Here is a 25,434-nt window from a genome sequence, read left to right as displayed (position 1 = left end):
ATATGCTAAATCTTTGCTTTGGCTCTCATCATTCTGGATATATATATTTTTTAAAAAATACATGCTTTAAACCTAACCTTGACAAATTCTCCAAATTTCTAGGAGTAATAAATATAACATTAAGAATAGAAGCCATTCCATCCTTCAAGCCTACTCATTATTCAATTAGATCACAGATGATCTGCTCCTCAACTTCATTCACATGCCTTCATTCCATATCACATTATATACCCTTACCTAACAGAAATCATTGCCTTGCAAGTATCCATTGTTCTATCATTCAGAGCCTTTTGCAAAGGAAGGGAGGGATTCCTGATTTCTGTCATCTTTTGTGTGAAAAAGTGCTTTCTAATTTAACTCCTGGTTGGTCCAGTTCTAACTTTATTACATTCAAAGAACAAGAACAAAGAAAATTTACAGCCCAGGAACAGACCCTTCGGCGCTCCAAGCCTGAGCCTATCCAAATCCACTGTCTAAACTATTGCACAATTCCTAAGCATCTATACCCCTCTGCTCCCCACCTACTCATGCATCTGTCCAGCCTCACCTTAATTGAATTACCGTGCCTGCCTCTACTACCTCTGCTGGCTTTGATGTCTGTATTTACTCCTTTATTTAAGCATCAACTGATCTTGGAGTTATACAGAAAACTGCAATTTAAAAATATTCTTCCTGATATTGAGTTTTCACAATAATAGAATATAAATAATTAATAAGAGCAATATCATTAACAAAATCGAGGATAACAATTTATTATTCAGCTCTAATTGGTTTACTCACAAATCTGAACTGTTCTTCACCAGGGTACACAATCTAGACTCTTTAAGGATGCTTGATAATACTAACAGAATGGCAGTTCCCAATTTCACAGCCTTCTTAAAGCTATTAAGTTTCTTGTCTCAGTTGTTGTTGATATTCAAGATATTAGTACTGTATACTTACTTGATGTATTAGCAATACAATTATATCAATGAACTTATGCTCCAGTGTGTCAAAGAGGTTTTACTGATTTTCTTTTATATTAACATCATGAATAGTCAATTTAGTTAACTATAATAGATATAATCCAGTTAAAAACAATGTGACATACAGCACAAAAACAGATCTTTGGTCCAACCAGTCCATGCCAAACTAAACTATTCTTAACTGCCTGCTCCAGGTGGCATGGTGACTCAGTGGTTAGCACTGCTACCTCACATCACCAGGGACCTAGGTTTGATACCACCCTTGAGTAACCATCTGTGTGGTACTTGCACAATCTCCCCATGTCAGCATGGGTTTCTGCTGGGTACTCTAGTTTCCTCCGACAGTCCAAAGAGGTGCAGGTTAAGTGGATTGGCCATGCTAAATTGCCCATAGTATTCAGGGATGTGTACGTTAGGTGTGTTAGCCATGGGAAAGGCAGTTACAGGGTAGAGGATAGGTCTGGATGGAAGGCTGTTCAGAGGGTTGGTGTGGACTTGCTGGGCAGAATAGTCTGTTTCCAATCTGCAGGGATTTTGTTCCATTCATATCCCTCCAAACCTTTCCTATTCATGTACTTATCCAAATGTCTTTTAAACATTGTAACTGTACCCACATCCACCACTTCCTCAGGAAGTTTATTCCACACACGAATCACCCTCTGAGTAAAAAAATTGTTCCAGATGTCTTTTTAAAATTTCTCTGCTTTCACCTTAAAAATGTGCCCCCTAGTCTTGAAATCCACCATTGTAGGGAAAAGACAACTACCTATATTCCTCATTATTTTATAAACTTCTATAAATTTGTCTCTCAATCTCTTATGCTCCAGTAAAAATGTCCCAGCCTATCCTACCTTTCTTTACAACTCAAACCCTCCATACCTAGCAACATTCTGGTAAATCTCTTCTGAACACTTTCCAGCTCAATAACATCCTTCTTAAAACTGGGCATCCAGAACTGTACACAGTATTCCAGAAGAGACCTCACCAATGTCCTGTACAACCTCAATGTAACTTCCCAACTCCTATGCTCAAAGGACTGAGCAATGAAGGTAAATATGCCAGATGCCTTTTTAACCATCCTGTCTATATATGATCCAAATTTCAAAGAATTATGTACCTGAACCCCTAGGTCTTTCTGTTGTATAACACTACTCAAAGTCCTACCATTAATCTTATAATAGCATAATGGTCCTACCCTTGTTAGTTGTACCAAAATGCAATACCTCACATTTATCCAGATTGAACTCCACCTGCCATTTTTCAGCCCATTGAGCCATTTGATCAAGATGCCTTAGTAATCTTAGAAAACCTTCTTCACTGGCTACTATGAGTCCTTTAGGTAATGGAGATTTCAAGGTATATCTGTTTTTCCACAACTTCAACAACTCTTGTATCTTCCCCATTTACTAATTTGTTTTCCATTTGTGAGGGAAGACCACCTATGTATTACAGCTACGCAGAAATAAGAGGATTAGTATAATATGGCCAGGTCAGAGAAGTCATTTTTGACAGTTTTCATCTCAATTAATTACTTTAATACTCTTATGATACAAAATATAAGTTTGCAAAGCACTGCAACTACATTGGTGGGATTTCCAGCAACTTTATCATTGACTCAGCTCCAGTTATATTTCATTTTGTTGCTAGTAGCTTTACAGCCATTTTTGTGGGTTTTTTTGTTGGCGGTCTACTGGTTACTTACACAGAATCACAGGTAGAGTGATTAGATTAGATTACTTACAGTGTGGAAACAGGCCCTTCGGCCCAACAAGTCCACACCGACCCGCCGAAGCGCAACTCACCCATACCCCTACATTTACCCCTTGCCTAACACTACGGGCAATTTAGCATGGCCAATTCACCTGACCCGCACATCTTTGGACTGTGGGAGGAAACCGGAGCACCTGGAGGAAACCCACGCAGACACGGGGAGAACGTGCAAACTCCACACAGTCAGTCGCCTGAGGAGGGAAATGAACCCGGGTCTCTGGCGCTGTGAGGCAGCAGTGCTAACCACTGTGCCACCGTGCCGCCCACAAATGATGAAGGAGATCATCGTGTTGACACCAGCTCTCTAAATGAGCAATTCATTTAGTACCATTCCTGTGCCTGTTCCCCTAACTCTGCACATTTTTATTTTTCAGTTAACAATTTCATTCTATTTTGAATACCTTGATTAAATTTGCTCTACCACACTCTTGCACAGTGCATTCCAGACCATTAACATTCACTAAATGAAAAAGATTTCTTATGTTGCTTTTGCTTCATTTGTCAATCACTTTAGACATCCCTCTTATTCTTGATTCTTTCAGAAGTAGGAGTTTCTCCCCATCTACTCTGTCTAGACCCCATGAATTTGAATATCTCTATCAGATCACCTCTCAGTCTCATCTTCTTCAAAGTAAAGACTCCCAACTGCTCCAACATACCTTCATGACTGAAGTACCTTGTTCCTGGAACATGAATATTTTCAGCACTCTTTCCTAAGGTATAGTGCCAAAACTGGAGACAATACTCCAGTGAAGACCAAAGTAACATCTTTAAAAAGTTCAGTACCACCTCCTTGCTGTTGTTCTATGCCTCTCTTAATAAAGTATTTACTATTTGCTCTCTCAACCTGCCACACAGTCTTCAATGACTTTTGACATGTACACCCTTGTCTTTCTGCTCCTGCATACCCTATATTTTATACTGTACCACCATATACTTTCTATCAAAATGAGTGTTTCATGTAACACCAAAATACATCATTGCAGAGACTGGAAATGCCTCTGAGGAAGAAGAACAATAGAGGGATTCCAAATTGGTGAGGGAGCAGCCAACATCAGTACAGTTCCTGTGAAGTTCATCCTTCACAAAGGTCACTGTTAAATTTAAAAGCAGATCTACAACTCATGGCACACAGTAACCCATGAATTGCCACGGTGACCATCACTAAACTAACTGTGTCTAGATGCTCAAGGTTTATATATATATATATAGAGAGAGAGAGAGAGAAAAAAAAATTCACTCTTTTACAAAAAACCAAAATGAAATTATTCAAAGTTTGTGAGAAGATTTGTAGCTCGGGTGCTCGTTGTTGTGGTTTTGTTCGTCGAGCTGGGAGTTTTTGTTGCAAACATTTCATCCCCTTTCTAGGTGACATCTTCCGTGCTTGGGAGCCTCCTGTGAAGCGCTTCTGTGCTGATTCCTCCGGCATTTATACTGGTTTGAATCTGTCGCTTCCGGTTGTCAGTTGCTGTCCGCTGCAGTGGCCGGTATATAGGGTCTAGACACATCGACCTAGACCCTATATACCGGCCACTGCAGCGGACAGCAACTGACAACTGGAAGTGGCAGACTCAAACCAGTATAAATGCCGGAGGAATCAGCACAGAAGCACTTCACAGGAGGCTCCCAAGCACTGAAGATGTCACCTAGAAAGGGGACAAAACGTTTGCAACAAAAACTCCCAGCTCGGCGAACAGAACCACAACAAAATGAAGTTATAAAAGTAGAAAAGTACAAAAAAGTAGAAATACATTTATATTAAGACATTATATTACAGTAACGTTGACAATAACTTACCTACAGTTCTTCAAGATACAGTTGTCTCATATTTACTTAAACCAAATTAGCGTATGATTTGCTGGTGCAAATCACGCACCCATGTTTACAATCCTGTTAGGGACCATTGACATGTCAAGAGGAAATTCAAACAAACAGCCATTAACCACAAGATTTCATGTTTTTAAACTGAAACAAATTTCATTATATATCAAATTAATGCTTATTTCCTTGGAAATTGTATTTTTAATGTACTTTAATGTGCCATTACTCTTCCATCCCAGAGGAAAAGCTCAGGTGGCTTCATGGAAGTGACAATTATTCGCTTCAGGAAACAATAATTGTGCAAAATCCAAATATCAGTCGGTATACTAATATCTATGTAGTGACCAGTCATTTTATGAAGCAAACAATTGGAAAGTTTAAGGCACACTACAGGTGCTCAGATCGCTATTCAGGTAAAAAAAAAATCTGTTTAAATGTCTAGTTTGTATGCTGTGTGTTGCACAGTTCTGCATTACAAAGAGAGATTGGCATAATAACCTCAGAAAATAAAGCCACTAACGGCAATAGTAAAACAGTGTAAAAAAAGCATAACAGCAAAAGAGCAAAGGAGTAGCAAGGACCTGTTGTTGGGAAAATCACCAGTCTCAGAGTCAGAGTTGGGGTCAACGACAGAGTTTATTGTACAAGGAAATACCTGAGCTCCAGCAAACAACACAGTGGTTAGGTGTGAGTCTTCTCTTGACCTGGAGCACATCAAGACACTTCTATACATTTTGTAATACACTAGGTCAATGAAGAGGTTACTGTCTTTGTAACATGGTTTGTTTATTATAAACATTGCAGAACTGTCGATAGTTTTGATGCAGTCATTGTCAGTTCCAGCGTAGCATTTGTTAATTTCAAAGTAGTTGTTGTCAGTTTCGGTGCAGACATTGTCAGTTTCAATGTCTCCACGGAGGTTCACTGCTGTAGTAATGGACGCTAATTGCTCTTCCTGAAAGGAACAATTACTGCAGCCCTGGCTGTTATCACTTTGCATTGAATCCATATCAAACTGTTAGCATTTCTATCAAAGGTGTTGGCTGGACCCAGACACTTTGGCGGGCAGTATACACCAATCATGAGTATTCTCTTCCCCCGCTCATCTTAAACTAATCAACTAGGTTGTGAATGCATTGTGTTGGCATGCTGGTGGCTCCAGGCAGTGTCTGTATTTGGTCTGTTGTCTCTCTCCATATTGTGGTCTGGTGGCATCTTGTGTGTCAAGTGGCCAACCTATGGCTCAGTGGCCATTTTGTGTGTCCATGTGCCTTGTGTCACCCTGCCCCGTGCCACCTCCCACTTCAGACCTAAAGAGAATACAAACGTACAAAATATAAGCAAAAGTAGACTTTTAAGACTACTCCACCACTGTGTTTGTATTCCACATTCCCACCAATTTCTCATAATCTGTGATTCTCTTGATAAACAGAATCTACTTCAATCATAAACATATTTAATAATTACGTCTCCACTGCCTTTTGAGGCAGAGACCTCCAAAGTCACAACCTTCTTAAGAGAGAAAAAAAAAATCTTCATCTCCGTTCTAAAAGAGTGGCCCCTATTTTTTTAAACAATGTCTTCTATTTTTGGACTGACCCACAAGAGGAAACAATCATTCCACTTTCTCAAGAACATTCAGGATCTTAAACATTTTAATCAAATCATCTCTTATTCTTCTGAACTCCAATGCAAACAAGTCCAATGTATCCTCATAGTAGAGGGTTCTCATTCCAAGTATCTAAATTGCCTCCAATGCATTTCCATCCTTCCTCAAACAAAGAGACCAAAACTGCACACAGTATTTGAAATACCAACTGAAGGACACATTCACAGATTTTTCATTGCAATGTTCTTATCTTGACTTCTACATCAGACTAGTGTGCTAACTGCTTCGCCTTGTAGAACCAAGAGTAGCAGGAAAGGTGGGTGGCTGATTGCATGTAACACAGAGGGGATCAATAAATCGTGAAACTGTGGATAAGTAGTAACAAAGAACAAGTATTGAAAGAATGTTTCCACTAGTAGTAAAATAGGAGCAGGGACTGAAATGTGGTGAACCCACAACACATCGACAGTAGCAATTTAAAAAAATCACCTTCTCAAAGGCAATTAGCGATTGGATACAACTGCTGATCTTACCATCAATGCTCACATCCCAATGAGGCAGTGACTAAAGTATAATTTGGCCAGATATTGGACAAGTATTTGAAAAGAGGACTAGAAGAGTATCGAAATGGAATCACTGTCTCAGGCACTGGGAGAGGAACAGATTCCTCACTTGCTGTATTTTTATCTTTCTTTGACATGGGCTCGTTATTTGAGCTCAGAAAGTGGTTTAAACAAGTTTGTGCTAACCTTAGTTTTAGAAGTGTAGGAGGAAGTTTGGCAGGCCACCTTACTGAAGTATAGGGTGGGATCACTTGTGTGTATGTTTTATATATGTGTGTACTGTGACTAAGCTGCTCCTTTAACAAGGTTAGGTTGTCCTTGGTTTTTTCTTCAGGAGGTTGTAAAAACACAGGCTCCGTAAAGTCTGAGTTTGGATGGGTTTTAGGGTCAATTTGTTTACAGCTAACAGACAGAAGGCTTTCAAGTTTAAAAAAAACCTTGTATAATGATAGGGGCATGGCCAGTTCTCCCAGCTCATCTTTTCTCTGGTTTGATTTTTTAAAAGCAGTACATGTGTGGAATTCAGAAGCAAGCTCAGGCTGGTTCTTTCCCTCTGAATCCTATCCTGTAAAAACTTGTGTTTGAATTTACCTTCTGTGCCAAGGGGTGTTTACGGGGATTGTTGAAAGTACTTTAGAACAGCATCATTAAGTTGGGATAGTCTGTCAAATCTTCTTAAACCATATACCCGTGAAGGTAACGTTTATTCACATAGGCTAACAGCATTGGGTAAAGAGGTTGCAATATTAAGGGACACCAGATATTCTCAGTCTGTGATATTGAAAGGTAAGGAGATATGTACCTCTGAAGGACTATTGCCAGAAAAGGTACTAGCTCATGGTGAGACAAAAGGCGCTTAATTACGTAAAGTGAGGTCAGAGTGTCCAGAGAACAGTGGAGAATTTGTGGTAGGAGTACTGGACAAACTCTCAGCTCTAGGAGTACACTTTGTCCTTGCTAATGGTATAGCTGGTTCACTGGGAGGAGTGCTGCCTAATGTGGTTGAAAAGCCAGTTCCAGTGGAAACTCAGGCAACTGACCTATTGCAGGACACATATTCTGGAATTTTTCCTGACTGTGTGGTAGTGAAGTCACAGTTGAAACAGGAGAGATCAAAAGAGTACAAGTAAGAAAGTTGAAGTGGGATTAGCAAGACTCTGTTTAATCAGATGGTTGACAAAAACCAGGAGCAGATAGATGACAATGCAGATATCTTTAGCTCTAATAAATTAACTGAGTTACAGCAAAAAGATGAAGATTTAAAGCAAGTGTATTAAATGTCATACACTGAAAATGAATCAGAATGTATGCCTGAATGTTATTACCTTAAAAATGATGCCTTAATGAGGAAATGAAACCATCACATATTTAGGCAGTTGAGAAATGGGCAGAAATTCATCAAACCAGCCAGTGGGGGTACAGGAAGGAGGTGTTGTGAGTGGCACATGAGGTACCACTTGGGGTCATTTAGGAGTGAGGAAAACACAAGCTAAAATACAAAAACATTTTTACTGGTCAGGACTGCACATGGATGTAGTTGAATTTTCCCAGACATGTCATACAAGACAGGTAATTGGAAAACCACAGGCAGTAAAAAAACCTGCACCTTTAATACCTAATCCTGCATTTGAGGAACCTTTTACAAAAGTCTTAATGATTGCAATAGATCCTCTCAATCTAAACCTATGCCCTCCAGTTCTGTTATCCCCCACCCCAGGGAAAAGACTTTGTCTATTTATCCTATCTATGCTCTCAAGATTTTATAAACCTCTAAAAGGTCACCCCTCCGCCTCCGACCCTCCAGAGAAAACAGCCCCAGATTATTCAATCTCTCCCTACAGCTAAAATCCTCTAACCATGGCAACTTGCTTATAAGTCTTTTCTGAACCCTTTCAAGTTTCACAACATCCTTCCGATAGGAAGGAGATCAGAACTGCACGCAATAAAGCGACCTAACCAATATCTTGTACAGCTGCAACATGACCTCCCAACTCCTGTACTCAATAGTATGACCAATAAAGGAAAACATACCAAACTTCTTCTTCACTAGCCTATCTACTTGCGACTTCACTTTCAAGGAGCTATGAAAATGCACTCCAAGATCTCTTTGTCCAGCAACACTCCTGAGGACCTTACCATTAAGTGCATAAGTCCCGCTAAGATCTGCTTTCCCAAAATGCAACACCTCGCACTTATCTGAATTAAACTCCACCTGTCACTTCTCGGCCCATTGGCCCATCTGATCAAGATCCCGTTGTAATCTGAGGTAACCTTCTTCGCTGTCCACTACATCCTCTTATACTCACATACAAATCATTTATATAAATGACAAAAAGTAGTGGACCATGCAAAATCATAAATTACCTTCAGGGAAAACTTTCAGTAGTTAATTGTGTCAATGTGGGAGTTGTGTTAGAAAACAACAGCTTTACAGACCCAACACATATTAGGGATATTAGCTCAAATGAGGGAAGAGATCAAGTTCATGATGGACGATAACATTACTGGAGCTCATCTACTGTAATAGCGTTGAAATTGGATGAGTCACAGAAATTCTAAACTAGCTCTTCCAAAGTCAAAGTGGTAACAATAATAAACTCAGAACCTGGAGGACTGCATCAAATGAATTGGACATGCACAATCTTTAAGAAAAATCAATTTGCTAAAAGGAACCTTGGAAATTCCATTGACCAATAAAGACAAATAAAAAATTGGCTTTTGTTACATTAACTTTATCAATGGAGTGTCACGTTGTTTGGAATTAAAAATTCAACATCAATGTTCAAAAGATTAACCAATAAATTAACTGAAGGACTGTGTAACTATGCTGTTTACGTCAAAAATTTTGTTGCTTTCAACCAAACCTGAAAGTAGCATTACCAACGACAACCTCATTGTCTCGGGAGATCTCCCATCCACCGCTCCTTTCCATCTCTTATCCAAAATTAGTAAACCTGACTGCCACAGTCAACGACTGTCTCTGCCTCCTCCTGCCCACTAAACTCATCTCCTCTTATCTCAACTCCGCCCTGTCCTCTCTGGTCCAGGAACTCCCCACCTATGTTTGGGACACAAAGCACAATCTCCATCTACTTTGAAAGTTCTCGACCAGAAGTGTTTGGCTAGAACCTGAAAAGTGCATTTGATGCTGAGAGAGTCTAAGTTCAGCTGTATGACTAAAAAAGGAAGAAGATACTAAAACTTTCAAAAGTAGGAATTAAACTTAACAATTTAGCCAACCTATAGATGTGACAGAGAAGGAATACTCTGTAGTGTTAAGTGCTGTAAAATGATAGTGTTGCAATAGATGGGAGTGTATTTTAAAGTTTGCTTTAAAATCTTTCAAATTGTCTTTACATATAAATAGCTTGGTCTGTTCTACTTTAATTTCTTTTCATTTGTGCAATAAAATTCATTAAAATCATTAAATCCTGATATGCGGCATTGCATACTTGTGTTTCAGTGGGACCACCTCATCAAAAAAAAACTAAATACGATCTATAAAGCCAAATTTCATTCTGGGATCATAACTTTCTGCTGATCTCCAGAACTGACTGTGCCCCTTCCCCAGCTGACATGGATGGATAGTCCCAACTGATTATTGACCAGACCTGTCAAGTCTCTGTACAGTTCCCCAAAACAATCACCCAGTGAACATTCAGTTAAAATGAAATACATGCACAGATTTGTAATTTGAACAAAGCAGTCTGGCATTTTACGTATACAGTCGGTTCTGATACAAACGCAATAGTTCTGTTCTTGTGCGATCGCACATTATAAGAAAATCGTGCAACAGCTGTGCCATTTAAACTAACGGGGCCAGAATAAAGTTAAAACTGATAGAGGTACTGGAAGTTCGTGTTCTACAAATAATGATATAAATTCTTCAATCACGTAAAGTCAATGTGCGTTGAAGAAGTACGCGTTATAGCAGAACCGACTGTAATTAAATATAGCCAATTAATACAGTTTGTCACTTAAAATAATTATAACAAAGGACATTTCCTTCCCTTGTCTGGTTTCCTCCAGTTTTCCATTAAATCTGCCCTGTTGTTTCCTACAAATAAAACAATTTGTGCTACTAACAAAAGATGTAATGGCATTTCTTATCTAAGCAAAATGTAAACTCACAGTTTTCTTCAGCATTTTCACAGCAAAAGGCTTCTCGGTTCCTTTTTGTCTACATTGATACACCACTGAAGTAGCACCGCTAAAAGAAAGATAATAATGCTTTTTCAGTCATTATTATACTTTATACTAATCATATGTAGGCATTCACATTTACCATAACATACAACTATACTAAAAGCTGTTTTACATTTCTGTCAAATTCAACAACAATTTTTAATACCTTCTATGCCTGCTTTCTCCTAGATATTTTGAATCAACCTATTCAAACATGCTAACAGATACCTCTGGCGCTGGATGGCACTTGAACCCAAACCTCCTGGCTTAAATGTAGAGACACTATCACTGCACCACAGACCTCTCAAACCTTGTGACAAAGATCACAGTGTTACTCACTGAACCAGTGGTACACCAAAGCATTTCTTTTAGCATTTCTGTAACCTGCAATGGTTTATTCGAGGCATTTTTTAAAAATAGTGCTGAGAAAATATGGAAACTCAGCCACAAGCATGTTACATTATAGTAGAACTAGTAAACTAATTATTCTGACATTGTTCAGTAAATTTTGTTCATAACAAATGTGCATTATATTTTCTGCAGCATAGTAGAAGAAACAGGAAGAATGATGAAGGTTTCACAATTTTAGATTTAGATTAGATTTAGATTTCCTACAGTGTGGAAACAGGCTTGGTATGAAAAAAATTATATCATGGGTTTATCATACAGCAAAATATTGATTGAGTGAGCAGAAGGTTCAAATTCCACCCACCCTGGAGCTGTTAGTATCTCTTCCGCTGAGCTGGAAGGTTCAAGTCCCATCAACCTTGGAGGTGGTAACATCTCTTTCTATGGGCTGGACGGTTCCACAGCTAATTGTGCAGAAGACAATTTTCAAGTTTACAGATGATACAAAATTTGTAAGGATTTCATCACCCTTCTTTTGTCTGTGTCAGTCAATTGCATGTAAATAGGGCAGTTTTATAAAGAGGCTAGAGTTTTAACAGTCAGAGTCATACGCCAATGCCCATAAATGTTTACTTGTAGCTAGAATCTATTTACTGCAATAAATAGTCATTCCTGTTAAGTACTGAAACATGGCCCATGTTTCTGTCAACCTGGAGCTATAAAAACATGCAAATTGGAAAATTTGTGTGCTTGATTAAAAACTTAAACCATGTTTCAGAATATTAGGGCTTGATGTGCAGCATGCAGCCCAAGGAGGTGTAACAATAATGTGTCAGAATTTTGCTGCCTCTGGTTCCTTACACTTATCTGGTGACATCTCAATGAACTCACAATACGTTGATCCCATGTATATGTTTTGTTAACCAATATGTCAACTATGTTAGCTAATACGTCAAAATACTATTAGTAACAGAAAATAGGCTGGATATGGTAGCAGCCAATGTGATGACAAGGCCTGGTGTGTGGGGTTGGGGTAAGGACATGGGAGGACATTTCTCTGGCACAGCCCCCCTCCCCAAACCAACTCCTATTCCAACTTGTCTTTTTCTGAACTGACTTTCTGAACACTCCGTACTCTCAGATCCAACCCTGGCTTTGTAATTAAGCCTGTTGACAAGGGTGGTACTGTTATTGTCTGACTTACTAACCTCTACATTGCAGAGACTGAGTGCCAGATCTCACTTACCTCCTCCTGTCTCTCCCAGCCATGATTCTACCATGCAACACCTGGCCGATGGGCCCACAACAGTCACTAATCTCATTTCATCTGGTGATCTCCCTGCCGCTGTCTCTAAGATCATAGTCTCCCAACCCTCCTTCCCAAAATTCACGAGTAGAACTACCCAGACATTCCCATTGTTTCTGCCTGCTCCTGCCCCACAGAATTCATCTCTTCTACCTCGATTTGATTTTTCTCCCTTTGTCCAGGCCCTTCCCATTTACATCCACAATTCCTCTGAAGCTTTGCATTAGTTTCAGAATTTCCAGTTTACAGGCTCCAACTGTCTTCTCTTTACAATGGTTGTGCAATCCCTTTACACATCCATCCCCCATCAATCTTAGGGTTAGGAACATAGAACAGTACAACACAGTATAAGCCCTTCGGCACCCATGCTGTGCTGACTTTTTATCCAATTCTAAGATCAAACTAATCTACATACCCTTCATTTTACTATTATCCACGTGCCTATCCAAGAGTCGCTTAAATGCCGCTAATGTATCTGACTCTACTACCACCACTGGCAGCACATCGCATGCATCCACTATTCTCAGCTTAAAGAGCCGACCTCTGACATCTCACCTAAACTTTCCTGCAATTACCTTAAAATTATGTTCCCTTGTGATAGCCATTTCCATCCTGAGAAAAGGTCTCTGTCTATCCACTCTATCCATGCCTCTCATCATCTGGTACACCTCTATCAAGTTGCCTCTCACCCATCTTCGCTCCAATGAGAAAAGACCTAGCTCCCTCAACCTTTCTTCATAAGACCTGCCCCCCATTCCAGGCAGCATCCTGGTATATCTCCTCTGTACCTTCTCTAAAGCTCCCACATCCTTCCTGTAATGAGGCAATCAGAACTGAACGCAATATTCCAAGTATGGTCTAACCTGGGCTCTGTTCAGCTGCAGCATAACTTTGTGGCTCTTAAAATCAATCCCCCTGCTAATGAAAGTCAACATACCAAATGCCTTCTTAACAACCCTATCAACTTGGGTGGCAAAATTGAGGGATCTATGGACATTGACCCCCAAGATTCCTCTGTTCCTCCACACTGCCAAGAATCCTGCCTTAATGCTGTAATCAGCATTCAAATCCGACCTTCCAAAATGAATCACGTCATTTTTTTTAGATTGAACTCCATCTGCCACTTATCAGCCCAGTTCTGTACCCTGTCAATCTCCTGTTGCAACCTAAAACAGCCATCCACACTATCCACCACTCCACCAACCTTCATGTCATTGGCAAACTCACTAACCCACCCTTCCACTTCCTCATCCAAGTCATTTTTAAAAAATTACAAAGAGCAGAAATCCCAGAATAGATCCCTGCGGAACACCACTAGTCACCGAGCTCCAGACGGAAAACTTTCCATCAACTATCACCCCCTATCTTCTATGAGCCAGCCAATTCTGTATTCAGACACCCAATTTCTCTGTATCCCATGCCTCATTACTTTATGACTGAGCCTACCATGCCTTATCAAACGCCTTGCTAAAATCCATGTACACCACATCCACTTACAGAGTCATAGAGATATACAGCACAGAAGCAGGTTGTTCTGTCCAACTTGTCCATGCTGACTAGATATCCCAACTCAATCTAGTTCCACCTGCCAGCAACCGCCCCATTTCCATCCAAACCCTTTCTATTCATTTACCCACCCAGATGCCTTTTAAATGTTGCAATTGTACCAGGTTCTACCACTTCCTCTGGCAGTTCATTCCATACACGTACCACCCTCTGCGTGAAAAAGTTACCCCTTTGGTCTCTTTTATATCTTTCCCCTCTCACCCTAAACCTATGCCCTCGAGTGCTGGACTCCCCCACCCCAGGGAAAAGACTTTGCCTATTTATCCTATCGATGCCTGTCATGATTTTATAAACCTCTGTAAGGTCACCCCTCAGCCTCTGATGCTCCAGGGAAAACAGCCCCAGCCTATTCAGCCTCTCCCTATAAGTCAAATCCTCCAACCCTGGCCACATCCTTGTAAAGCTTTTCTGAAACCTTTCAAGTTTCACAACATCCTTCTGATAGGAAGGAGACCAGTACTGCATGCAATATTCCACAAGTGGCCTAACCAATGTCCTATACAGCTGTAAAATGACCTCCCAACTCCTGTACTCAACACTCTGACCAATAAAGGAAAGCATACCAAACGCCTTCTTCACTATCTTATCCACCTGCAATTCCACTTTCAAGGAACTATGAACCTGTGCTCCAAGTCCTCTTATGGTGTTTTGTCACATGCTCAAAGAATTCAATAAGGCTTCTGAGACATGACCTGCCCCTCACAAAGCCATGCTGACTATCATTTTCCAAGTAATCATAAATCCTGCCTCTGAGAATCCTTTCTGATAATTTGCCCTGTAATTCCCAGGATTATCCCACCTCCTCCTGGGACAAAAGCCTGAACCGCCCCTACCCACCACCACCTGGCCGAGCTTGTCCTCACCCTGAACAACTTCTCTTTTAACTCCTCTTAACTTTCTTCAGGTCAGAGGGATGGGCTGCATGGTATCCGCATGGGGTCAAGTTATGCTTGCTTCTTTTGTGGTGTACCTTGATCCAGTCCTGCTCAAGCCCCTATTCACAACTCTTTCTCAGGTATATCAATTACATCATTGGTGCTGCTTCCCTATCTTGTCTGGAGTTAGAAAATTTATGTTTTACTTCCAATTTCCACCTGGATATTCTCTGTCTCCTCCCTTCTCTTTCTCCAAATCTCTGTTTCTATTTCTGGGGATAGGTTGGCCACCAATATCTACTACAACCAACTGACTTCCAAAGTTACCTTGACTATATAACTTCACATTCTGCTTCCTGTAAAGACTCAATTCCATTTTTCCAGTTCCTCTGTTGCACTATACTATCATGCCAACTTCGACAAGTGGGCCTCTAAAATGTCCACATCTTGCCTAAACCAAGGATTCTCCAGCACCAGAGTTGATAGGACTCTCAGCAGGGCGTGACCCATCTCCTGCTCTTTGGCCCTCACACCCTCTCTTCCCTTCCAAAACAACAATAAGGTCCTCTTTGTCTTCATCTCCCATCACACCAGCATCCACATCCATAGGATCATTAGCTGCCATTTCCACCAATTCCAGTGGGATGTCACTAGGCACATATTCCCCTTCCCTCCCTTCTCAGCTTTCTGCTGGCACCATTCCTCCAAGGAGACCCTGTTCCACTCATCCTTCATCCCCAACAAGCCCCACAGCATCTTCCCCTGTAAATCACAGAAGGTGTAACACCTTGTTTACTTCCTCCCTCCTCAACAGCAAAGGCACCAAACACACCTCCCAGGTGAAGCAGCACTTTACCTGCATTTCATTCAATCTGATCTACTGCATTTGCTGCTCACAATGTGGTCTGCTATACTTTGTGGAAACGAAGCACAGATTGGATGACTGCTTTGCAGAACGCCCACATTCTGTCATCAAAGAAGACTCTGAGCTTCCAGTTACCCGCTGCTTATGTGTAGGTTAGGTGAATTAGCCATGCTAAAATGCCCAAAGTGTTCAGGGATGTGTAGGTTAGGTGCATTAGTCAGGGGTAAATAGAGTAGATGGGGAATGGATCTGGGAGGGTTACTCTTCAGAGGGTAAGTATGGACTTTTTGGGCCTAATGGCCTGTTTCCGCACTGTAGGGATTCTATGAATACACCACCATGTTCCCTGGGCAACATCTTTGTCTGAGGCTTGCTGCAGTGCTCCAATGAAGTTTAGTGCAAGCTGAAAGAACAGCACCTCATTGTCCGATTGTGAACTCTGCAGCCTCGCGGATTTAATATTGAGTTCAACAATTTTAGAGCTTGACGCACCTCCTTTTACCCCAACCCCCTCATAGGGCTTGTCATCACATGGACTGCTGCCACACAAAACCCATTGTTAGATATTAATAGTGCCCATTACGTGGAGGTGTCTGTATTGGACTGGGCTGGACAAAGTCAGAAGTCACACAACACCAGGTTATAGTCCAACAAGTTTGTTTGCGAACACAAGCTTTCAGAGTGCTGCTCCTTCATCAGGTGAAATGTCAGTGTTGGACTATAACATGGTGCTGTGTAACTTCTGATATAGAACTGAATTGAATTGAATTGAATTTATTGTCACGTGTACCAAAGCTCGTTGAAAAGCATAGTTCCCATTAGGAGCTATTCATTCTCCTAATTTTTACTCAGTCCTTTGTCTGTCCAATTGTTTATCTCTCACTTTGAGCTCTTTCTCCACCTATCGTTTACTCCTCCCACACACACAGCACCCTCTCACCCACACCCACCACCCCACCTTCTGCATAAACACCAACTCTAGCTACCATCAGTTCCGAAGAAGCAACACTGGACCCAAAACATTAACTCTGATTTCTCTCCACATATGCTGCCAGACTAACCTGTTAATTTGGCCACTTATTTGATTTGTATGGCATCAAAAACACTAGAGATGCTTGATTCGTATATGTGCAGGAGATTATTAACTGCACGCATGACAATCAAGTCAGTCTCAGATCAACCTGAAATATTCGTCAATCTGAAGGCATTCCACTCTTTAAAGTGGTACAGTTTGTATGTGGCCACAAACAGTTTTCACACATATGCGTACAAGATATTCTGGAAGCTTCCATGATTCTTTCATTCTGTGTCTGTCACAGTTTCCATAGGTTTTTTTAATGACAACATATAAAGTGAGTTGTTAGCTCCTTGAAGTGAGAAGCCACATATCCACAAGGGTTATCAAGTCAGCAAGCTATTTGGTTGTTGAAGTTGGATTCAGGTACCTCAGCAGACTTGGAGGTCCTTTCCTTATAGGCATCAAGGGTCTCCAGAATGATTGTGGTCTGCTATGCCTTAAACCCAGAGTGATGTGGGAACAGCCAGCGGACTGGAGGCCCAAGCGGTGCAGAGACAGTTAGCAGGCTAGGCAGGGATTGCCAATGGGCTGCAAGGACAGCCAGCAAGCTAGAGGCCCGAGCGGTGCAGGGACAGCCAGCGGGCTAGAGGCCCAAGTGGTGCAAGGACAGCCAGCGGGCTAGAGGCCCGAACGGTGCAGGGACAGCCAGTGGGCTAGAGGCCCAAGCGGTGCAGGGACAGCCAGCGGGCTAGAGGCCCAAGCGGTGCAGGGACAGCTAGCGGGGTAGAGGCCCGAACGGTGCAGTGACAGCCAGCGGGCTAGAGGCCCGAGCGGTGCAGGGACAGCCAGCGGGCTAGAGGCCCGAGCGGTGCAGGGACAGCCAGCAAGCTAGAGGCCCAAGCGGTGCAGGGACAGCCAGCGGGCTAGAGGCCCGAGCGGTGCAGGGACAGCCAGCGGGCTAGATGCCCGAGCGGTGCAGGGACAGCCAGCGGGCTAGAGGTCCGAGCGGTGCAGGGACAGCCAGTGGGCTGCAGACCCAAGCGATGCAGGGACAGCCAGCAGGCTGGAGGCATGAGTGATGCAGGTCCAGCCAGCGAGCTGGAGGCACGAACGATGCAGGGACAGCCAGCAGGCTAGAGGCCCAAGTGATGCAGGGACAGCCAGCAGGCTGGAGGCCCAAGTGATGCAGGGACAGCCAGCAGGCTGGAGGCCCAAGTGATGCAGGGACAGCCAGCGAGCTGGAGGCTCGAGCGATGCAGGGATAGCCAACAGGCTGGAGGCCCGAGTGATGAAGGGACAGCCAGCGGGCTGCAGACCCAAGTGATGCAGGGACAGCCAGCAGGCTGCAGGCACGAGCAGTGCAGGGACAGCCGGCAGGCTGGAGGCCCGAGCACAGCATTACAATTGTTGGACTGGGGACCGACGCTGACCATCAGCAGCTTGCAAACCCTGTTACACCCCATGTGGAAGCCACCTGCCCTCATCTACTGCAGGCCCTTTATAGAAAGCTATAAAGCTATCCTGTTAACCTCATTTCTCACCTTCTTTCTAACTTACACTATGAAAAACGAATGTAACTTTTTTCCTTTCTTTTTCTCTGTATTTGTCTATTTTGTATCTAAGATCTGTACCTAGGTACTTTGTACCTAAGATGGTGCCATTTGGGTGACATTCTAAACTTTTCACTGTCCTCCTGTACTTCTGTACTTAAATATACATGACAATAAAGGATATTCTATTCTATTCTATTCCAGTTGTAAGCACAGCAACTTGCCAAAGCTCATTTGATAGAATCTTGCAATCCCACGACCTTTACCACCTACAATAATAAGACATTAATTGCATTATCAAGGTTAAGGATGCATATATTAAGAAACAGAGGGGCTTGGAGTCTGGCTTTGCTACCTCTTGCCCCTGTAAATTGCTGTTTCTGATATACAGCTGTTAAAGTTAATTGTTTGCTTGTAACTTGTACCGTTTAATAAAATGAAAAAGTCCATGAAAAAATCTAAACTGAAAAGGCTTTTGTAGTGCAGGAATAGTGTCCTTACTTAGGAGGCACAGCTTTAAGTCGGTTCGTAGAAGTTCACAGAATCCCTACAGTGTGAAAACAGGCCATTTGGCCCAACAAGTCCACACCAACCCTCTGAGACTATCCCACTCAGACCCATTCTCCTACTCTATCACTTTACATTTCTCCTGACTAATGCACCTAATCTACAGATCCTTGAACACTATGAACAATTTAGCATGGCCAATTCACCTAACCTGTACATCTTTGGATTGTGGAGGAAACCCACGCAAAAAGACAGAGAACATGCAAACTCCAAACAGGAATCTGCAATCAAACCAAGGTCCCTGGCACTGTGAGGCAGCAGTGCTAACCACTGAGCCACCCGCACTGCCCAACTGTTCCAGGAGAACGTCATAATATTTGTGGATAGGTTGATTGAACATACCTACCTAATGATGAAAAAGAGTTTGTTAACATTACAATTATCCAGACACTTATCTTTTGGGCTCTTGTGGTGCAGTAGTAATGTCCGTAACTCTGAGCGAGGAGATCTGGGTTCAAGTGCTATCTGCTCTTGGTAAGAGGTGTGTCATACATCTTAAGACAGATTGATTAGAAAAACATTGATGCAAAGTTATGGCAATTGCTCTCATGTCAAATTTTAGGTCATTCCATCTATGATGCGAAAACCAGAACTCTTCCCGCCATTAGGTGAAAATTGATCCAATCATATGAAAAAATATATGCAAAGAAACACTTTAGACTTTGTGATGCAGTGGTAGTGCTCCTACCTTTGGATCAGAAAAGACTAGGCTCAAATCCCACATACTCCAGTGGTATGTTGTAACACAACTGAGCAGGTTAATCAAAAAATATCTACAGAGTTTACAGAACTCAGGCCAGGATGGCTGGGTTCAGGTCCTACCTTTTCTAGGGGTGTGAAATAATGTAGATTCTCTCATTAACTTCTCTATGGCCTGGATATAAAGGGTAATTATGAGTAATGAAACTTTGATTATTTAATTCTAGAGTTCAGTCCTCAACTTGTCCCATTTGCAAATATTAATTTAATGCCTATGATTGTCAAGAACAATACTTTCAGCCTTAATATGTGGACAATGTTAACAAAGTCAAAAATCATAAGACACCAGAATATAGTCCAACAGGTTTATTTGAAAACACTAGCTTTCAGAGCGCTGCTCCTTCATCAGGTGCTAATGGTTAAAATAAACATGTTGGACTATAATTTGATTTCCCGTGATTGTTGGCCTTGTCCAACCCACTTCAACACTGGCACCTCCACATCAACTTTAACAAATGTATTACAAAAGAAACTTCTTCGAAAGTTGAACAGAGCCATCTACTGTTGATAGATGGAATTGATACAAAGGGGGAAATTGAAGGACAAACTGCATACTTCTTTATTCCTGATGAAGGGCTTTTGCCCGAAATGTCGATTTCGCTACTCGTTGGATGCTGTCTGAACTGCTGTGCTCTTCCAGCACCACTGATCCAGAATCTGGTTTCCAGCATCTGCAGTCATTGTTTTTACCTACATACTTCCCAATGCTTCCTAATCCAACATAACAGTAGTGCAGGATTTGCAATTTACTCTTCAATACAACCTCTTAATTTATTTAGTTATTTAGATATCTGATTAAGGCTAAACATTCAAGGTATGCCAAGTTCAGTGATTCGTGCTGTAAAACTATATAAGACCATAAGACCATCAATATCCAGAACAATGTGCAGCATTTCTTCACAGGTGCAAAGGCACTGCAAGTCTTTTTCACAGTGTCTTAAATGCTATACTATCCTCTAACTTATTTTAGCTTTTTTAAAAAGCAGTAATAGTAGGAAAGACTTGTGTTCCAAAACTTGCCACATCCCGAGCTAAACTGTTCCAATAGAAACGACACTTACCCAACAATGTGGAAAATTGCCCAGTTATGTTCACTTCTCAAAAAGCAGGAAAAGTTCAACTCAGCAAATTAACACCCCACCACTCGAGATTGATCATCAGTAAAGTAATAGAAGGGTTCATCAACAGTGCTATGAGCACAGACCTTTTCATTGATACTTAGTTTGTATTTTAATACAGCCTCTCTGCTTCTGACTTCACTCCAACTTTGATTCAAATATTAACAAAAGAAGTAAACTTGAGAGGGTGCCTTGGCATCAATCCCACATTCAGTTGATTATGACATTAATGACCCCTAGATAAATAGAGACAATGGGAACTGGGGGAAAATTATCACTGGTTGGAGTTAGATCCAGCACAAAGGAAGACAGTAATGGTTGTTGGATGTTAGTCATCTCAGCTCCAGGACACCTCTCTAGGAGTTCCTCAGGATGGTGTCCTAGACACAATCATCTTTGGTTGCTTCCCTCTATCCTAAGGTCAGATGTGGGGATGTTTGCTGATGATTGCACCATATTCAGCACTATTCATGACTCCTCAAATATTGAAGCAGTCTATGTTCAAGTTCAGCAATGATTTGGTGATGGCAGTGTTGGACTGGGGTGTACAAAATTACAAATCACATAACACCAGCTTATAGTCCAACAGGTTCATTTGGAAGCACTAGCTTTCGGAGCGACTCTCCTTTATCCAGTGATTGTGGAGTGCACAATTGTAAGACATAGAATTTATAGCAAAAGTTTACAGTGTGATATAACTGAAATTATACATTGAAAAATACCTTGATTGTTTGTTAAATCTCTCATCTGTTAGAATGACCATGTTAGTTTCACTTCTTTCATATGTAAATCACAAAACCTTTTTCAAAAGTAACATTCTCAGGTTATCTGTAACAATTGGTGTCAACCCAAAATGCATGTTGAAGGCGTTATCACCCTATGTTCCCTGTCTGTGCCACAATGTTTAGACTGATCCTAATTTTAAAAGTGAGTTAACAGAGTCTTACATGGATTCATGCAGTTTTTGAACAAAGTACAATTAACTCTGCAAGTACAAATTCACCCCACAAACGTATATGTGTATGTGTGCATGTGGGTTTTTGTGCGTGTGCGTGTGCGTGTGCGCGTGTGTGTCTGGAGTGGGGGTTTGTGAGTGCCTATGAGAGAGAGTGTATATGTGTGTGTGCGAGTGTAAAGTGGTCTAAGTCTGTGAGAGGGTGCATATGTGTGAGTGTGGGAGTGTGTGTGTCTGTAGGAGTGTGTGTGTGTGTGTGCGCGCATGTCTGGGGTGGGGGGCTGTGGGTTTCTGTGAGAGAGAGTGTATATGTGTGTGAGTGTAAAGAGTCTAAGTCTGTGAGAGGATGCATGTGTGGGTGTGGGAGTGTGTGTGTGTCTGGAGTGGGGGATTGTGAGTGTCTGAGAGAGAGTATATGTGTGTGTGTGAGTGTAAAGTGTCTAAGTCTGTGAGAGAGTGCATGTGTGAGTATGGGAGTGTGTGTGTGTGGTGCAATGGTGGTCACCTGTAGTGTAACATTGCTCGGCCACTTTTCACTGACAGGCATCAGCGAAAAGTGGCCGAGCAGAGGCTGAAAGCTAACTTAGTCCCCATAGGGAGGGCCTCAACCAGGACCTTGGGTTCATGTCACACTACAGGTGACCACCATTGCACTATACACACACATACACTCCTACACTCACGCACATGCACAGATACTCACACAAACACACACACTCCCACACTCACATATGCACCCTCTCACAGACTTAGACACTTTACACTCTCACAGACACATGTACACTCTCTCACAGACATTCACAACCCCCCACCCCAGACACACACACACACCCTCCTACAGGCAAACACAATCCCACATCCACACATGCATGCTCTCACAGACTCAGACACTTCATACTCACACACACACATACATTCTCACTCACAGACACCCACAACTCCCCTCCCCCAGACACACACACTCCCACACTAACACATGCACCCTCTCACAGACTTAGACCACTTTACACTCTCACACACACATACACTCACTCTCACAGACACTCACAAACCCCCACCCCAGACACACACACACACACACACACACACACACACACACACACACACACACACACACACACACACACACGTTTGTGGGATGACTTTGGACTTGCGGAGCTATATTGTACTTTGCTCAAAAACTGCATGAATCCATGTAAGACTCTGTTAACTCACTTTATAGATTAGAATGAGTCTAAACATTATGGCACAGTCAGGGAAAACAGGGGACTAACACCTTCAACATCGCAATATCTCATCTGCGCTGACACCAATTGTTACAGTTAACCTGAGAACGTAACTTTTAAAACAAGTTTTGTGATTTACATATGAAAGAAGCGAAACTATCATGGTCATTCTAACAGATGAGCGATTTAACAATCAATCAAGGTATTTTTCAATGTATAATTTCAGTTACATCACACTATAAACCTTTTGCTATAAATTCTGTGTCTTACAATTGTGCACTCTACAACTGCAAATGTGTTGCTGGTCAAAGCACAGCAGGTTAGGCAGCATCTCAGGAATAGAGAATTCAACGTTTCGAGCATAAGCCCTTCATCAGAAGATTTGCACTCTACAACCACCAGTTGAAGGAGCGGTGCTCCGAGAGCTCCTAGTTCCAATTAAACCTGTTGAACTACAACCTATTGTTATGTGATTTGTAACCAAGTGCAGCAAGACTTGGACAATATCCAGGCTTGGGCAGACAATGCTGGATAACATTTCTGCCACCCATGTGCCAGGCAATGACTATCCTCACAGAATTGCCCATTGACACACACTGGAATTATTATCACTGAATCTGCCACTATCAACATGCTGGGGGTTAACACTGACCAGAAGCTGAAATGGACTAGTCATATAAATACTTTGACTATAAGAGACTTGAAATCCTGCAGTAAGTAACACACCTCCTGACTCCCGAAGGCCTGTTCACCTGAGACAAGAATAGTCCTCACTGGACTGGATTTGAACAACAATCAAGAAATGTGACACCATCCAGGGAAAGCCCATTTGATTGGCACCACATCCACAAACATTCATTCCCTCCACTACTGATACAGAGTAATAGCACTATGTACCATTTATAAAACGCTCAACAAATTTTCACAAAGGTTTCTCACATAGCACCTTCCAACCCACATCCACTGCTATTGAGAATTACAAGGGCAGCAGATACATCCAAACATCACCAACAAGTTCATTTTAAAGCCACATGCCATCCTCACTTGGAAATATATGGCTGTTCCTTCAGTGAGGATGAGTCAAAATCCTGGAACTCCTTTTCTAACCACATGTTTGCAGAACTAAATGGATGATCGTGGTTCAAGATGACATATCACCATCACCTTCTCAGGAGCAACTAGGGATGAGCAATAAATGCTGGCCCAGTAGGGAGACCCACATCTAGAATGAACAAAAACAGTGTACAGTATCTTGGACTTTTTCCATGACAGTGTAGAGTGCAAAAGCAAGGAAACCTGTGGAAAACACTGGTAAGATTTCAAATGGAGTATTGCAGCCAGTTCTGGGAACCACACAATTAGAAGGCATTAGTGTGTAAAAACATTCAAAAGCAAGCTATAGGATGAGGATCCAATGTTATGTATCAAGATTAAAGGAGTTGGAACTGCTTGTAGAGAAGGATTGGAGGAGATTTTATGAATATATTCAAAATCACAAGAAAACTGAACAGGGACAAACTATTTCCATTGGCAGAATAATTAAGAGCCAGAGAGGACAGGTTTTAAGACAACTGGCAAAAGAAGCAATGGTGACAAGAGGACAAACTTGCTTACACAGAGATAGAGTTAGGGCTAGTCCAAAAGTCCACCACTACTGTTTCCTGTCACTCAGTCAACCTTTTATCCAGGTTGTCAACAGCTTCAAATTTGCTGACAAGCCTCTCATCTGACATTTTATCAATTTTTTGAGACAATGCAGAGGAACCTCAATTATCCAAATGAGATGGGCGGGCATTATTTCATTTGGATAAGTGGCTATTCAATTAATTGTTTCAATGCCTCTATTCTGGGGCTGGGAGTTTTCTTAAGTTTCTTTTTTCCTCGCTCTGCCTGCCTTGCTCCCTTTCTCTGTCTCAGGGTTTGTTTCTGAGCAAACACACACATTTGTGTAAGGGACCTGCAGCTTTGCTGAAGCCTCCTGCGTGGCCCCCACTCCCCATCAGTTCAATGGGATTGACACAGCGAGCATTTGCTACGTCCGCTCCCGTTCAGGAGACTAGACAGCAGCACACAATGCGCAAGCCCCCACCTCCACCACCCCTGTCTGCCCCAACCCTGTCCTCATTTCCTGTCCACCTCCCCAACCCCGCCCCCACCTATGTGCGTCACCCCAACCCCATCGAACCTGGCCACCCTGTCTCAAAATAGCACTCTCTCATGCACACACATACATTTTTGCCAAGTTCCACCTGTACAGGGCAATGTCGGAGGCATTATCTAGGGAAGCGGAATTTAGGATACACCCCTAAGTAGAAGTCCCGGGAAGTGTTGGCGGAGGGGAGGTAGAGAGAGAGAAAAAATAAGTGCC

The 25,434-nt window shown here is 42.0% G+C and overlaps 1 protein-coding gene across 1 annotated transcript in view; it reads right to left on the bottom strand.

Annotated features, from left to right (window-relative positions):
• The window catches only part of camk4 (calcium/calmodulin-dependent protein kinase IV), a 145,482-nt gene that overhangs the window by 71,929 nt on the left and 48,119 nt on the right, over positions 1 to 25,434 (bottom strand). The window contains exon 2 of the mRNA XM_060844433.1: positions 10,860 to 10,938. Coding sequence (XP_060700416.1) covers positions 10,860 to 10,938 — 79 coding nt within the window. The remainder of the gene's footprint in view (positions 1 to 10,859; positions 10,939 to 25,434) is intronic.

The sequence above is a fragment of the Hemiscyllium ocellatum genome, chromosome 2 (genome assembly GCF_020745735.1).
Source record: "Hemiscyllium ocellatum isolate sHemOce1 chromosome 2, sHemOce1.pat.X.cur, whole genome shotgun sequence".
Lineage (NCBI taxonomy): Eukaryota > Metazoa > Chordata > Chondrichthyes > Orectolobiformes > Hemiscylliidae > Hemiscyllium > Hemiscyllium ocellatum.
The sequence above is the reverse complement of the archived record's forward strand: the minus strand, read 5'-3'. Positions and strand labels throughout refer to the sequence as shown.